The following is a 17,629-nucleotide window of genomic DNA, read 5'->3' on the forward strand; positions in this document are numbered from 1 at the left end:
CGGCTTGTTTCTCTTTTGTATAGAGGAAGGCAACTGATTTATTTGAGTTAATTTTATACCCAGCCACTTTGCTGAAGTTGTTTATCAGCTTTAGTAGTTCTCTGGTGGAACTTTTGGGATCACTTAAATATACTATCATGTCATCTGCAAATAGTGATATTTTGACCTCTTCTTTTCCGATCTGTATCCCCTTGATCTCCTTTTGTTGTCTGATTGCTCTGGCTAGAACTTCAAGAACTATATTGAATAAGTAGGGAGAGAGTGGGCAGCCTTGTCTAGTCCCTGATTTTAGTGGGATTGCTTCAAGTTTCTCTCCATTTAGTTTAATGTTAGCAACTGGTTTGCTGTATATGGCTTTTACTATGTTTAGGTATGGGCCTTGAATTCCTATTCTTTCCAGGACTTTTATCATGAAGGGGTGTTGAATTTTGTCAAATGCTTTCTCAGCGTCTAATGAAATGATCATGTGGTTCTGTTCTTTCAGTTTGTTTATATAATGGATCACGTTGATGGTTTTCCGTATATTAAACCATCCCTGCATGCCTGGGATGAAGCCTACTTGATCATGGTGGATGATTGTTTTGATGTGCTCTTGAATTCGGTTTGCCAGAATTTTATTGAGTATTTTTGCGTCGATATTCATAAGGGAAATTGGTCTGAAGTTCTCTTTCTTTGTTGTGTCTTTGTGTGGTGTAGGTATAAGAGTAATTGTGGCTTCGTAGAAGGAATTCGGTAGGGCTCCATCTGTTTCAATTTTGTGGAATAGTTTGGATAATATTGGTATGAGGTCTTCTATGAAGGTTTGATAGAATTCTGCACTAAACCCGTCTGGACCTGGGCTCTTTTTGGTTGGGAGACCTTTAATGACTGCTTCTATTTCCTTAGGAGTTATGGGGTTGTTTAACTGGTTTATCTGTTCCTGATTTAACTTCGATACCTGGTATCTGTCTAGGAAATTGTCCATTTCCTGAAGATTTTCAAATTTTGTTGAATATAGGTTTTTATAGTAAGATCTGATGATTTTTTTGAATTTCCTCTGAATCTGTAGTTATGTCTCCCTTTTCATTTCTGATTTTGTTAATTTGGACGCACTCTCTGTGTCCTCTCGTTAGTCTGGCTAAGGGTTTATCTATCTTGTTGATTTTCTCAAAGAACCAACTTTTGGTTCTGTTGATTCTTTCTATGGTCCTTTTTGTTTCTACTTGGTTGATTTCAGCTCTGAGTTTGATTATTTCCTGCCTTCTACTCCTCCTGGGTGTATTTGCTTCTTTTTGTTCTAGAGCTTTTAGGTGTGCTGTCAAGCTGCTGACATATGCTCTTTCCTGTTTCTTTCTGCAGGCACTCAGCGCTATGAGTTTTCCTCTTAGCACAGCTTTCATTGTGTCCCACAAGTTTGAGTATGTTGTATCTTCATTTTCATTAAATTCTAAAAAGTTTTTAATTTCTTTCTTTATTTCTTCCTTGACCAGGTTATCATTGAGTAGAGCATTGTTCAATTTCCACGTATATGTGGGCATTCTTCCCTTATTGTTATTGAAGACCAGTTTTATGCCGTGGTGGTCCGATAGCACGCATGGGATTATTTCTATCTTTCTGTACCTGTTGAGGCCTGTTTTTTGACCAATTATATGGTCAATTTTGGAGAAAGTACCATGAGGAGCTGAGAAGAAGGTATATCCTTTTGCTTTAGGATAGAATGTTCTATAAATATCCGTTAAGTCCATTTGGCTCATGACTTCTCTTAGTCTGTCGACATCACTGTTTAATTTCTGTTTCCATGATCTGTCCATTGATGAGAGTGGGGTGTTGAAATCTCCCACTATTATTGTGTGAGGTGCAATGTGTGTTTTGAGCTTTAGTAAGGTTTCTTTTACGTATGTAGGTGCCCTTGTATTTGGGGCATAGATATTTTAGATTGAGAGTTCATCTTGGTCGGTTTTTCCTTTGATGAAAATGAAGTGTCCTTCCTTATCTTTTTTGATGACTTTTAGTTGGAAATTGATTTTATTTGATATTAGAATGGCTACTCCAGCTTGCTTCTTCTGACCATTTGCTTGGAAAGTTGTTTTCCAGCCTTTCACTCTGAGGTAGTGTCTGTCTTTGTCTCTGAGGTGTGTTTCCTGTAGGCAGCAGAATGCAGGGTCCTCGTTGCGTATCCAGTTTGTTAATCTATGTCGTTTTATTGGGGAGTTGAGGCCATTGATATTGAGAGATATTAAGGAATAGTGATTATTGTTTCCCTTTATATTCATATTTGGATGTGAGGTTATGTTTGTGTGCTTTCATTCTCTTTTTTTGTTGCCAAGACGATTAGTTTCTTGCTTCTTCTAGGGTATAGCTTGCCTCCTTATGTTGGGCTTTACCATTTATTATCCTTTGTAGTGCTGGATTTGTGGAAAGATATTGTGTAAATTTGGTTTTGTCATGGAATATCTTGGTTTCTCCATCAATGTTAATTGAGAGTTTTGCTGGATACAGTAACCTGGGCTGGCATTTGTGTTCTCTTAGGGTCTGTATGCCATCAGTCCAGGATCTTCTGGCCTTCATAGTTTCTGGCGAGAAGTCTGGTGTGATTCTGATAGGTCTCCCTTTATATGTTACTTGACCTTTTTCCCTTACTGCTTTTAATATTCTTTCTTTATTTTGTGCGTTTGGTGTTTTGACAATTATGTGACGGGAGGTGTTTCTTTTCTGGTCCAATCTATTTGGAGTTCTGTAGGCTTCTTGTATGTCTATGGGTATCTCTTTTTTTAGGTTAGGGAAGTTTTCTTCTATGATTTTGTTGAAGATATTTACTGGTCCTTTGAGCTGGGAGTCTTCACTCTCTTCTATACCTATTATCCTTAGGTTTGATCTTCTCATTGAGTCCTGGATTTCCTGTATGTTTTGGACCAGTAGCTTTTTCTGTTTTACATTATCTTTGACAGTTGAGTCAATGATTTCTATGGAATCTTCTGCTCCCGAGATTCTCTCTTCCATCTCTTGTATTCTGTTGGTGAAGCTTGTATCTACAGCTCCTTGTCTCTTCTTTTGGTTTTCTATGTCCAGGGTTGTTTCCATGTGTTCTTTCTTGATTGCTTCTATTTCCATTTTTAATTCCTTCAACTGTTTGATTGTGTTTTCCTGGAATTCTTTCAGGGATTTTTCGATTCCTCTCTGTAGGCTTCTACTTGTTCTCTAAGGGAGTTCTTTATGTCTTTCTTGAAGTCCTCCAGCATCATGATCAAATATGATTTTGAAACTAGATCTTGCTTTTCTGGTGTGTTTGGATATTCCGTGTTTGCTTTGGTGGGAGAATTGGGCTCCGATGATGCCATGTAGTCTTGGTTTCTGTTGCTTGTGTTCCTGCGCTTGCCTCTCGCCATCAGATTATCTCTAGTGTTACTTTGTTCTGCTATTTCTGACAGTGGGTAGACTGTCCTATAAGCCTGTGTGTCAGGAGTGCTGTAGACCTGTTTTCCTCTCTTTCAGTCAGTTATGGGGACAGAGTGTTCTGCTTTCGGGCGTGTAGTTTTCCCTCTCTACAGGTCTTCAGCTGTTCCTGTGGGCCTGTGTCTTGAGTTCACCAGGCACCTTTCTTGCAGCAGAAAATTTGGTCTTACCTGTGGTCCTGAGGCTCAAGTTCGCTCGTGGGGTGCTGCCCACGGGCTCTCTGCAGCGGCAGCAACCAGGAAGACCTGTGCCGCCCCTTCCGGGAGCTTCAGTGCACCAGGGTTCCAGATGGTCTTTGGCTTTTTCCTCTGGCGTCCGAGATGTGTGTGCAGGGAGCAGTCTCTTCTGGTTTCCCAGGCTTGTCTGCCTCTCTGAAGGTTTAGCTCTCCCTCCCATGGGATTTGGGTGCAGAGAACTGTTTATCGGGTCTGTTTCTTTCAGGTTCCAGAGGTGTCTCAGGCAGGGGTCCTGCCGCTCCTGGGCCCTCCCTCACGGGAGCTCAGAGGCCTTATACAGTTTCCTCTTGGGCCAGGGATGTGGGCAGGGGTGAGCAGTGTTGGTGGTCTCTTCCGCTCTGTAGCCTCAGGAGTGCCCACCTGATCAGGCGGTTGGGTCTCTCTCTCACCGGGTCTGGGAGCAGTGAGCTGCTGTGGGCCGGGATCCGCGGGTGTGGGACCCCATGTGTTCTTTCTTGATTGCTTCTATTTCCATTTTTAATTCCTTCAACTGTTTGATTGTGTTTTCCTGGAATTCTTTCAGGGATTTTTGCGATTCCTCTCTGTAGGCTTCTACTTGTTCTCTAAGGGAGTTCTTTATGTCTTTCTTGAAGTCCTCCAGCATCATGATCAAATATGATTTTGAAACTAGATCTTGCTTTTCTGGTGTGTTTGGATATTCCGTGTTTGCTTTGGTGGGAGAATTGGGCTCCGATGATGCCATGTAGTCTTGGTTTCTGTTGCTTGTGTTCCTGCGCTTGCCTCTCGCCATCAGATTATCTCTAGTGTTACTTTGTTCTGCTATTTCTGACAGTGGGTAGACTGTCCTATAAGCCTGTGTGTCAGGAGTGCTGTAGACCTGTTTTCCTGTTTTCTTTCAGCCAGTTATGGGGACAGAGTGTTCTGCTTTCGGGCGTGTAGTTTTTCCTTTCTACAGGTCTTCAGCTGTTCCTGTGGGCCTGTGTCTTGAGTTCACCAGGCAGGTTTCTTGCAGGGGAAAAGTTGGTCCTACCTGTGGTTCCAAGGCTCAAGTTTGCTCGTGGGGTACTGCCTAAGTCCTCTCTGCGGCGGCAGCAACTGGGAAGTTCTGAGCCGCTCTTTTCAGGAGCCTCCGTGCACCAGTGTTCCAGATGGCGTTTGGTGTTTTCCTCTGGTGTCTGGATGTGCACAGAGTGCAGTCTCTTCTGGTTTCCCAGGCGTGTCCGCCTCTCAGAAGGTTTAGCTCTCCCTCCCACGGGATTTGGGTGCAGAGAACTGTTTATCCGGTCTGTTTCCTTCAGGTTCTGACGGTGTCTCAGGCGCAGGGATCCTGCCGCTCCTGGGCAGCATGGTAACTTTTAATCTTACTAGTTAACCTAGAAATATTTAGTATATTACTGATTGATATTTAAACCAGATGTATTTTTACATAGCTATTAAGCAAGAATGCAACCAAACCTCCTTGATCTACTTGATTTCTGTATTATTGGTAAGTCCTAACATATTCTTTATTGAGTCATGCTAATAAAGTGGAAATATATGAGTTTCTACAGATACTAAAGATCACCACGTATTTAAAGTACAAGCAAGACATTTCTAAACTGTAAAATACATGAGTTACCCCATAAGACCCTTGTAACTTATGTTTAAGTATTGGGTTGTTCAACAGCTTCAGATTCTAGAAGGGACTCAGTTCTTTAAGTTCTTAAAATATAAAATAGTATAGTGTTTCTTTAAGAAGTTATATCTATGTTATTGGTTTCCTTTTTAGTGACTTAAGACAATGTGGCAGGTAGGATAGTTAAATGCATTGTTTTCTGTCTCTTTCTTTTTCCCAGGGTTGGGGGTGAAATCCAGGGCTTTATATATGCTTGGATGTGCTGTATGGATTAGCTACACCCCTCCAGCCAGTTTTAATCAGTGTGGCACCCAGCTGAATTCTCAGTACTTAGAAGTACTAGGGAAGCTGAGGCAGGTAGATCAATTGAGCGCATAAATTGGAGCCTAGACAACACAGTGAGATCTTGTTTCAAAGTTTAGAACAAAATGAGATTGGAATATATATATATATATACACATACACATGCGCGCGCACACACACACACACACACACACACACACATATATATATATATATATATATATATATATATATATATATATATATATGCTGGGAATTGAACTCAGGTCCTCTGGAAGAGTACCCAGTGCTCTTAACCACTGAGCTGTCTCTCCCGCTCCCATATTCCAACTTTTTTTTTTCCTATTCTTTTTTTTTTTTCGGAGCTGGGGATCGAACCCAGGGCCTTAAGCGCTCTACCACTGAGCCAAATCCCCAACCCATATTCCAACTTTTTAAAGAAAAAAATTCCATATGATTTCTTTAAAAAATTTCTTTAAAGATTAATTTTATGTGTAGGAGTGTTTTATCTACATCTCTGTATATGCAACATGTGTGTGCTTGGTATCCATTAAGATCAGAAGATGGTATCCTGGTGTTAAAGGTGGTTATAAATCACCTATGTGGATTCTGGGAACTGAACCTTGGCCTTGCAAGAGCAATAAGTACTTTTGCCACTGAGCTGTCTCTTCAGGCCCTCCATATGGTTGTTTCTCTCTAGTATTAGAATTCTTGGGGGTAGCTGACCTGGGTCTTAGGTGATTGATGCCAATGCTTCTGAACAGTTCCTGTGAGGTAAATAGTACAGAGCAGTAGATGGATTCTAGCACAGCGAGTCAGTGACTTCCTTACAGAGTGCTTCTTGATTTGCTTACCTGACACAAAAATTACTTACCCAAAGGCTGATTTTTCCCCTACAATTCAATCCAGTGTTTTGTTTCTATAACCTAGAATTTGTTCCTTTGCCCTACTCCCTCAAAACAAAAAGCAAAAAAACCAAACCAACAATCTGGCAAGACATTCCCAATCAACAGTAGCTTTCTTTCATCAGGATCCAAGTTTGGGGCTAATAGTGAACATGGAAACAGATGAAATAGTATTGTTAGAAAGCTAGAAAGCAGGAACCTGTGCTGATTAGCAGACTAAGGCTCTACTATTTGTCTATTTACAAAGGATCTTATTGTTGGGAGTAACGAAACGGCCCAGCAGCTAAGAGCCTGTGCTACTCCTCCAGTGGTCCTCAGTTTGTTTCCCAGCTTTACTTGGTGACTGACAACCTTCAACAACTATTTCCACGGATCCAGCACCTTCTTCTAGGCTCACCAGACCCTGCTTGAATCTGGTACATAAACATACATGTAGGCAAAACACTATTAATACACATAGCACCAATCAAATGTTAAAAAATTTAAAAACTAAGCCCATGTTACCGTGTTAATTGCATTGTTGTAATTTTCACATTAAGATGGAGGAGACAGCTCACTAGATAAACTGCTTGCCGAGTCAGCATGAGGACCTAGATTGAGATCCTGAGTATTTATGTTAAAAAACAAAGTGCAGTTGTATGTGCCTCTAATCCCAGAACCAAGGGCGTAAAAGAGAAGAAGCTCTCTGATAGCTGCTAGCCAACAATTTAAGTTGATAGAAGAAGCTGAGTTTCAGTGAGAAACCCTGTGTCAAAAATTAAGGTGGAGGGCTAGAGCGATGGCTCAAGAGTTAGATAGAGTACTTATTCTTGTTGAGGATATAGGATTAGTTCCCAGTATCACATGATGACTCAGTTATCCATAACTCCAGTCCATGGATTCAACATTCTCTTCTGACCTCCACTATGCACACACATGGTACACACACACACACACACACACACACACACACACACACACGTAAAACATTCATCACAAAAAAATAAAATAAACCTAAAAATTATTTTTTAACAAAATTGAGATGGACCACAAAGACCCCTGAAGTTGACTTCTGACTTCCAAATACAGGACCAGGCATATGTGTCTGCATGTGCATGTGCACACAAATATACACATTCAGAAACAAAATGCATTGATATTAATGGCACATTAATAGTTTGTATGTTTTTTCTTTGTGTCTTTCTGTTGTTTCCTTCTAGTTCTGGGGGTTGAGCCCCAGGCTTCTTATATGTGGTACAGGTGCTGTACCAGTGAGCCACATCTCCAGGCTTTCGTTTTCTCAGACAGAGAAAACTATGTCACTTAAGCTGGTCTTGAACACATGGTCTTGTTGCCTCTGCCTCCGTGGTGCTTGGTTTAGTGGTATGCATGCCCAATGTACTGCATGCTATTCCCAAATTTAACTCGTATGTGAAACTAGAGTATATCAAGGCCCTTTCCTTTTCAATCCCACAGAGAAATCTGTAATGATTTTTGTCAGAGTTACAGGTTTGTTCTTGTTAGTATTTGAAGTCTTTGTACTCATGGATTATGGATTTTTTTCTGCTGCTGCTGCTAATCCCAGTGATGGGCATCTAGAGGGTTCGGTTCATATAAAAATTGCCTATTAAGATACATTGCAACTATTCTTCCCACACCCATGCTGCCTTATCACTCCCCTTCCCCAATGTTCTCAACTCAAGTACAAGTAAAAGACTCCCTTCACTGAAGGATAAACCAGCTCCTCAAAGGGTTTGTAGTATAGGAGGAATAAAAGGACATTTCTGTTTACCAGGGGATTTCTGAGACTAACCCAATGAACCTCTAAAGGTAAGCCTTAGGGAGGAAGAGCAACCTATCTAGACTTCTTTCCACTGAACTGTTCTCTCCTTCCCTGCCCAAATCCTAAGATGTATATTTGTTGTTTGTAGGGCATTGTTCAAAGAACTAGCAACATAGTGTAAAGACATGTCTCACCACTTGGTGAGTTTACATTCTAGTGATAGGAATTAATAAAGTACATGGGATTAGAGCTAGTTAGTGAAGAACATGACAATGGAAGGGGATAAAGACTGTTGGAGGGTGATAGAACGGTGCTAGCTTAAATAGGTTCATCAGTGAAAGCCTCTGAGTGCCTGACATTTGAGGGAAAGAGAGGAGAGAGTTCAGAAAGGATCTACCTCTATACGTATGGTGGGGAGCAACTCAGGAAGACCCGACCTCAACCTTGGGCATGTGCATACATGCATACACACATCACACATGTCATTTTAAAACAGGACCCTCACTGTTCTCTAAGGTCTGTCATGAAAAGGAACACATGCATCAATGGCTGGCACAGCATGCTAATCCCAAGGGTATAATAGTGGCACACATACCTTGGCAGTAACCAGAAGCTTTCTAATTAAAATTAAGTCTTACTCAAAAGGGGGAGATCATGCCTCATATTGGAAACCTAGATAACTACTTATTTCTACTAAAGTCGTGGTTATTGGAAGAGAATTACAACCATTAATTTACTAAACCTGCATAACCCCTAACAACCTATAAACATTTGTCCTTATAAGCACAGATAGTTGTAGTCTTTATCAAGGAAATTTCTCTTTGCAACAGAGACTGTTACAGAAAACCACAACCAATCAAAATGTGGAGACCAGTTCCACAACACTCCCACTCTAAAAGTTCAGGGAACATTTCAGAAAGATTGTAGGAGCCAGGGATCAGGGCATTTGCTGTGAGACTGTGTTTCCTAGTAATATCTGAAGCTACACCCATAAAGCCTTACCAGCATGATTACGCAGATGTGAGCTTAAAGGATGACACCAATGAATTGCCAAACCAGACAGAGAAAAAAAAGCCCGTGGGACTTCAATCCTACAGAAAGAACCAAGAACAACAGAGGAAGACAGAATAAGAAAGGTTGCCTTCCCCAGGCAAAAGCACAACCAAGTGGTTGTCCAGTAGCATATGATCAACCCTAAAGTATACGTACAGGTGGCAACTGAACAGGCGATATGTAGGACTGTATACCATACAGTTCTATGTATACAATAGTTATTAGTAACTGAATTTGAAGGAGAGTGGAGAGATATATGAGATGGTTTGGAGGTGGGAAGGGAGAAATGCAATCAATTTATAATCTCAAAAATAAACATAAGATTCTTGTCTCTCCTCTTTCTCAAGTTTTTATCTGGTTATCACGTTAGTGCTTTCTGGTTAAGTTTTCATTTGTAGACATGCTCTATTTGGTTCTGAGAATTATTAAGAATAATTACAATACTTGGTTTAGTTTTTTTTTCCTTCTGGCATTTTATTTTCCTGGAAGATTTTTCTTTTTCTTTGAGCTATTTTTTTTTAAATTTACTTATCTCTGATTTATGTCTCTGCCAGCATGTGTCTGTTAGTTTCCTGTTTGTGAAGAAATCTCTCTTGGAACCTTTTAGCTAGGACCAGCCTGCGCCTGTTGCCTGGCAATCATATTTGGACTTTATTATCGAGGGGTTCTTCTTGCCTGTTTTCTATGCTAGATCTTCAGTTGCTTGATTGTTTGTCTTACCAAGGGGAAGCTAGCAGCTTCTTGAGTAAAATGTAACAAGGAGTAGATTTTATCAAACTTTACAGTTCTGAAAGTCTTATTAATAAGTATACTGATTGAATTTTAGAATTCCAAGTTAGAAATATTTCTTCCATGACTGCATGCTGTGCCTCCTTTCTGTTTCCAGTGTTGATTTTCAAAAAGTCTGTAGCAATTCTGGCTGCTCCTTTGTGTGTATGATTTTACTGATTTACCAAGAAATGTATTAATTCCCATTTGTAAAGTTTTAGAACTCCTGGCTTTGAGACTGTTCACATCCATAGTGTGGGTTATTCCATCAGGTCATTCATTCTGGCAACTCTGGTTGTCTATTTTGATGCAGGGGTTAAACCCAGGGCCCTTGAATATGCTAGGCAAGTACTATCACTGAGTTCGCTAAATCCCCAGTTTCTCTCTCTATTCTTTTTGGGTCTTTACTTCATTCCTCTGGACTATTGTAAATTCTTAAAATGTTTTCTCTAATCTCTTCTGTAGGCTTTTTTTTCTGAAGTTTTTTCCTAATTTATATCCCGAATTTGAAAATTTCTTGAACTTACAGTTTTCATGATATCCTCTTTAATTTCTGAATTTTGTTTCATGGTATACTTCTCTCCTGAGTGTTTCAGATATAGAGCTTAGATTCTGCCATTAGAATTGGAGTCTACAAAGGAAGTTTAAGCATGCTGTTTTAAGTATGTAACAGGACTAAAAATGATCCTAAGGAAGCATGGAGGCAAAAAGGGCAGCTTTTTCCCTCAGAGTCAAAAAAGTTCACAAAATAATAAAGGTTAGCTGAGACTTACAGAGGTACTGATAGCAAATGGGGTGAACAAGGTGTTTCAAGACAGAGGGAGAAAACTGAAGAGATCTGTGAAAATTCACTGTGGCTGATCTGCTTCAGTAGGGGAGAAGCAGCAGGGGAGAAAACTTCACAGGTAGGTCTAAAGGAGATTTGGAGGATGCTTATTGTATGTAAGGGAATTTTGTGTATTAATTTTGAGTCTTTCCACTTTGCTAAATATATTATTTCTACATATACATATTCTCATTCTCTCTCTCTCTCTCTCTCTCTCTCTCTCTCTCACACACACACACACACACACACACCATCTTTGAAAATAGTTTTTTAGGTCTTTTTCTTCAGTTTGGATTAATATTGGTGGTTTTTATTTTTATTAGAACTTGTTTTTAGATAAGTTCTCAAGCCCTTCTGTGTCCCAGTGACCAAGGTCTTCCTTTTATCCAGCCATGATGGGGTTAGTATTACTGAACCTATGAAGTGGATGCCAGGAATAAGGGTGGAGAAGGATCTAGCCAAAGTCTCAGGCTGGCATTATAAACTAGAGGTGGTTGGGAGCTGTGGAAATTAAGGATCCCTAAAACCCCCTTCATAGGATACCCTCTAAGAAGTAGGGATGTAACACCACTTCCACTTAAATTTTCTAACAGGAATCCCTTTACCCCACCTTGGTATTTATTGTTGTAATTTATTGATCTTAAAATACTGCATCACAGACTTTGTCAAAGAGAGAAAGACAGATCCTAGAGTTGTTCCCAATCTTCACTTGCAGGGGCCACATGGGGCCAGGTGCTGAGAGGAGCCTTCCTGTTCTTCTTCACTTATCTCTCTTTCTACAGTGGCCCCATGGATGGGTTCCATTCCATCTGCAAGTACCTCCAGAGGCATATCGATTTCATTTAATTGGAGTTGGGAGAGCATCAAGTCCTACTTTTCCCAGAGCAAGGGGGGGATATGGGCACAGTGAAAATACTTGTCTAGTTTAGATCATTCAGGTTGAAGCTGTAGCTATTCAGCCTCCCAGTTTCATAGGAAAATCATTTACCATTCAGCAGCTTGAAGAATTTATCAACAGAGATGTGAAACTATTGCTTTATGATCTTTTCATTAAAAGTTTGAAAACTAAAATAACCTGCATTTAATTATTTATTTTTTCTACCTAATTTTAATTAAAAAATATAATTTTTATGAAGCCATTCCTTTAGTATTTGTTATTCATCCTTTTGACTTTATTATAGTTTAACCGATTTTTTTTCTTTTTTTCGGGGCTGGGGACTGAACCCAGGACCCTGTGCTTCCTAGACAAGCGCTCTACCACTGAGCCAAATCCCCAACCCCTAATTGATTTTTTTTTAACACAGTCTCACTGTGTGGTCAGGCTATCATCTGACTTTCTGTTTAGTCCAGGGTTACCCTGAAATTTGAACCATCTTGCTTCAGTCTCCTACATATTTGGATTACAGGCATATGCTGACAACAGTTTTGTTTCTATTATTTGTAATGTGTGTGTCATTAAGCACTGTTTAGTCTTGCTTAATTTTGAGTTTTATCCTAATGAAATCATTATGCTACTCGCTCTTTCTGTTCCAGCTGTGGACTGAAGTGTGTCTCTCCCAATTCCAATGTTGGAGCTCCAACCTACGGAATGGTATTGACTGGGAAAGAACTGAGTTTAGATGAGGGCATGAGGGTGGGGCCGTTAGTGTCTCTAACAGAGATGCTTCTACCCTCTGTCTTTGCTTCATGAGGACCAGTAAGAAGGAGCTCATCCATAGGCTAGGAGGAGAACCTTCCACCAGACATGGCTGCTGGTATTCTGATCTTGAACTTCAACCTCCAGTTCTGCCACAAAATAAACATGCAATTTAGGCCACCTGTCTCCCTTGTGCTGTCATGACAGCACTTTGGTTTCTTACATTATGATTTGAAAATAAGAACTTCAAGACTCTGAAGAAAGAAATTGAAGAAGACCTCAGAAGATGGAAAGATCTCCCATGCTCATGGATTGGCAGGATTAATATAGTAAAAATGGCCATTTTACCAAAAGCGATCTACAGATTCAATGCAATCCCCATCAAAATACCAATCCATTTCTTCAAAGAGTTAGACAGAACAATTTGCAAATTCATCTGGAATAACAAAAATTCCAGGATAGCTAAAACTATCCTCAAGAATAAAAGGACTTCAGGGGGAATCACTATCCCTGAACTCAAGCAGTATTACAGAGCAATAGTGATAAAAACTGCATGGTAGTGGTACAGAGACAGACAGGTAGACCAATGGAACAGAATTGAAGACCCAGAAATGAACCCACACACCTATGGGCACTTGAGTTTTGACAAAGGAACCAAAACCATCCAATGGAAAAAAGCTAGCATTTTCAGCAAATGGTGCTGGTTCAACTGGAGGTCAACATGTAGAAGAATGCAGATTGATCCATTCTTATCACCCTGTACAAAGCTTAAGTCCAAGTGGATCAAGGACCTCCATATCAAACCAGATACACTCAAACTAATAGAAGAAAAACTAGGGCAGCATCTCGAACACATGGGCACTGGAAAAAATTTCCTGAACAAAACACCAATGGCTTATGCTCTAAGATCAAGAATCGACAAATGGGATCTCATAAAACTGCAAAGCTTCTGTAAGGCAAAGGACACTGTGGTTAGGACAAAACGGCAACCAACAGATTGGAAAAAGATCTTTACCAATCCTACAACAGATAGAGGCCTTATATCCAAAATATACAAAGAACTCAAGAAGTTAGACTGCAGGGAGACAAATAACCCTATTAAAAATGGGGTTCAGACCCCCAGTGAACTAGACTGTTGGGGGGAGGGGGACAATAGGGGGAGGGTGGGGAGGGGAACACCGATAAGAAAGGGGAGGGGGGAGGGGGATGTTTGCCCGGAAACTGGGAAAGGGAATAACACCCGAAATGTATATAAGAAATACTCAAGTTAATAATAAAAAAAAAAAAAAAGAAAAAAAAATGGGGTTCAGAGCTAAACAAAGAATTCACAGCTGAGGAATGCCGAATGGCTGAGAAACACCTAAAGAAATGTTCAACATCTTTAGTCATAAGGGAAATGCAAATCAAAACAACCCTGAGATTTCACCTCACGCCAGTGAGAATGGCTAAGCTCAGGTGACAGCAAATGCTGGCGAGGATGTGGAGAAAGAGGAACACTCCTCCATTGTTGGTGGGATTGCAGACTGGTACAACCATTCTGGAAATCAGTCTGGAGGTTCCTCAGAAAATTGGACATTGAACTGCCTGAGGATCCAGCTATACCTCTCTTGGGCATATACCCAAAAGATGCCCCAACATATAAAAAAGACTCCACTATGTTCATCGCAACCTTATTTATAATAGCCAGAAGCTGGAAAGAACCCAGATGCCCTTCAACAGAGGAATGGATACAGAAAATGTGGTACATCTACACAATGGAATATTACTCAGCTATCAAAAACAATGACTTTATGAAATTCGTAGGCAAATGGTTGCAACTGGAAAATATCATCCTGAGTGAGGTAACCCAATCACAGAAAAACACACATGGTATGCACTCATTGATAAGTGGCTATTAGCCCAAATGCTTGAATTACTCTAGATGCCTAGAACAAATGAAACTCAAGACGGATGATCAAAATGTGAATGCTTCACTCCTTCTTTAAAAGGGGAACAAGAATACCCTTGGCAGGGAATAGAGAGGCAAAGATTAAAACAGAGACAGAAGAAACACCCATTCAGAGCCTGCCCCACATGTGGCCCATACGTATACAGCCACCCAATTAGACAAGATGGATGAAGCAAAGAAGTGCAGGGAGACAGGAGCCAGATGTAGATCTCTCCTGAGAGATACAGCCAGAATACAGCAAATACAGAGGCAAATGCCAGCAGCAAACCACTGAACTGAGAACAGGACCCCCTTGAAGGAATCAGAGAAAGAACTGGAAGAGCTTGAAGGGGCTCGAGACCCCATATGAACAACAATGCCAAGCAACCAGAGCTTCCAGGGACTAAGCCACTACCTAAAGACTATACATGGACTGACCCTGGACTCTGACCTCATAGGTAGCATTGAATATCCTAGTAAGATCACCAGTGTAAGGGGAAGCCCCTGGTCCTGCTAAGACTGAACCCCCAGTGAACGTGATTGTTGGGGGGAGGGCGGCAATGGGGGGAGAATGGGGAGGGGAACACCCATAAAGAAGGGGAGGGAGAGGGGTTGGGGGATGTTGGCCCAGAAACCGGGAAAGGGAATAACACTCGAAATGTAAATAAGAAATACTCAAGTTAAAAAAAAAAAGAGTATATCACAGTTTTTCCATTGTGTGAATGGAAGAAATGTGTATTATTTCAACTTTTTAAAGGGTCATTTTATAACTTTTCTTATTGGACATATTCAGAGCTTGTATATACGCCATTGCTGGTACTTGTTTATTGATTTCAAAAAACTGGTTTCATAGGGGATAGAATAGTATGAGGAGTCTAAAATGTTGATCAAGGAAACTTTGGACATGGTAGTTAGTTTCACTTATCCTTGCACTGATGGGCTGAGAGTTTCTCTGCATTGAATTTTTGCTGTATCTTATACGTTTGCAAGGGTGGCTCTTTAGAGTGTTGGCATTGTTACTTTAACTGATGGTCGCTGAATTACTTTGAGGCTTAACATCTGTATGTTTGTTTATGGACCATGATATTCCTTTCCTCTGAAATCTTTGTTCATGATTTTCCTTACTTTTTTTAATGATTTGGGAAGCCAGTTCTTTTTTACTGGGATACGAATTGCTTAGTTGAGTTTAGAAAATATCTACTGGAACAGTTCTTGAGTTGGGGGCCTGTTTAAATAAATATCAATACATTAGACTCAGCCTCAATCTCTGTTTTCTCAAGTTTCAGTTTACCTGCAAACTTCAAGCTTTCTCTATTGTCCCTGCACTCAAATATAGTAGATAATGTTTCATTAGTTACCTAACATTACTTTCCTGCTCAGTTTAGCCATTTGTAAAGCAGCAGTCTTTAACTAGCTGAGGTCTACTTTCCTTTTTTACAAGTGTGTCTGAGTGCTCTGTTTCTCATTTGGTTTTGAAGAAATAAGTTGCTTTCATTGTAGTAGTAAACTATAATGATTTTTCCCCACTTCATCAAAAACTTAGTTTTTGTTTCTGTAATTTGAATCTGTTTTCCAAGGACCCTTTCCCCCTTTTCCAGATTTTTCCATATTAAAATTACTATCTTTTATTTTCAGAATGTCTTAAAATACTGTTAAACCTGTAGACTTGATGTTAATACACATGAATTCCTTCTTCAGAGTGAAGATACGCAACAGCAAATCATCAGGGAGACTTTCCATCTGGTGTCTAAGCGAGACGAGAATGTTTGTAATTTCCTAGAAGGAGGATTGTAAGTACAGCATTTCATGGGTTTTCTAATTTCCAGTGTGAAATGACAGTCTGTACTGCTATTGATGATGAAAATTCCTCATTATAATTAATTAAATTAGGTAATTTTGTTGCTACCAGTATTAGTTTTAACTCTAATCTATACACTTTTTAAGATATGCAAACTTTCTAAATTCCTTATGTTATTTTATATAAAGTTAATATATTCATATAGTAGAATTTACTTATTATAGGTAAATATAAATTTTTAAAATAATTTTTCTCTCCCGTCTTAGTTCTTTCCCCCAGTTTCTTGTATATCCCTCTAGAAAGTGCATCTTACTTTTCATGTCTTTGCCTGTTGGGTTTTTTGGTTCAACATTTTACCTATAAATACATCTGGAGAAATGGAGCTCATTTGGTAAAGATGCCTGCCGGCTGCCAATCCTGATGCCTGAATTGGATCCCTAGAACCCATATAATAAAGAGAGCTTATTCCTCTCTCTCTCTCTCTCTCTCTCTCTCTCTCTCTCTCTCTCTCTCTCTCTCTCTAAAATGGGTATTGTATTCCTAGGGTGAATACACATAAAAATTCAGATCATATCCTTTATTTTATTATAAACAGTGTGTCTTTCAATTATGTCTATGTACTTATATACCACTAGTATAGATTCAGCTGGTAGATGTTTCTATTTTTAAAATGAAAAAAAATCTTGCTAAACTAAACAAACATTGAAAATATTTTTATTTTTATTTTTCATTGTTTGCAACATTGGGAATTAAACACAAGGCTTTCTGTATGCTAGGCAAGTGCTTTTCTGCTGATGTCCATCCCTAACTCTAAATAAATACTTTAAAATGAATGGATTTTATTGAAAGCAGCTTACTTCTAAATATTTCTAGAAATACTTTCTCCCCAATTATATAATTAATACACTTAATGAGAGTTAATGCTAAGAATCAGCTTAGCCTCATGAATGATAAAATGCATATTATAAAAAAAAATTGGGCAGCAGAACCCATTTTTGTCTGACCATAATGTTTCTTTTATGTGGAGAGTATATTTGTGCATCATCAGCTCCTTGTCATTGTTTGCATTTAAAAAGTGTTTTATCATGCTGTACTTAAACATGAAATGCATATTTATGATTTGTAGATTTTGCTGTTAACCCCACTCCAGACTCTAATTTAATGGCCAAGGCAGCCACTTGTGTTTCTGTTAGATCTCGGTAGGAATCCAGTTGTCTCTGCCATAGGCATTGCTTCTCTCTCTCATCTTTGTACCTTATCTCACAGACTGCTTCACCTTGCATAGTGCATTACACTAGGTAGACTGATCCAAAGAGGGTCCTGTTTGGATAGAATTATACCTTGAAATTGAGATTCTTTCCTAACCATATGAAAAACAGGAACCAAATACCATGTCTTTCTGTCTTT

At 39.6% G+C, this 17,629-nt stretch overlaps 1 protein-coding gene across 8 annotated transcripts in view; it reads left to right on the forward strand.

Annotated features, from left to right (window-relative positions):
* The window catches only part of Ap3s1 (adaptor related protein complex 3 subunit sigma 1), a 68,848-nt gene that overhangs the window by 8,685 nt on the left and 42,534 nt on the right, over window positions 1–17,629 (forward strand). For all 8 annotated transcript variants that reach the window (XR_015642227.1, XM_087592663.1, XM_087592661.1 and 5 more), the window contains exon 2: window positions 16,123–16,214. Coding sequence is in view for 7 of the 8 variants with exons in the window: in XM_087592663.1 (XP_087448789.1) it covers window positions 16,123–16,214 (92 nt within the window). In the remaining variant the exon portion in view is untranslated. The remainder of the gene's footprint in view (window positions 1–16,122; window positions 16,215–17,629) is intronic.

This window comes from Rattus norvegicus, chromosome 18, assembly GCF_021556685.1.
Source record: "Rattus norvegicus strain SHRSP/BbbUtx chromosome 18, alternate assembly SHRSP_T2T, whole genome shotgun sequence".
Lineage (NCBI taxonomy): Eukaryota > Metazoa > Chordata > Mammalia > Rodentia > Muridae > Rattus > Rattus norvegicus.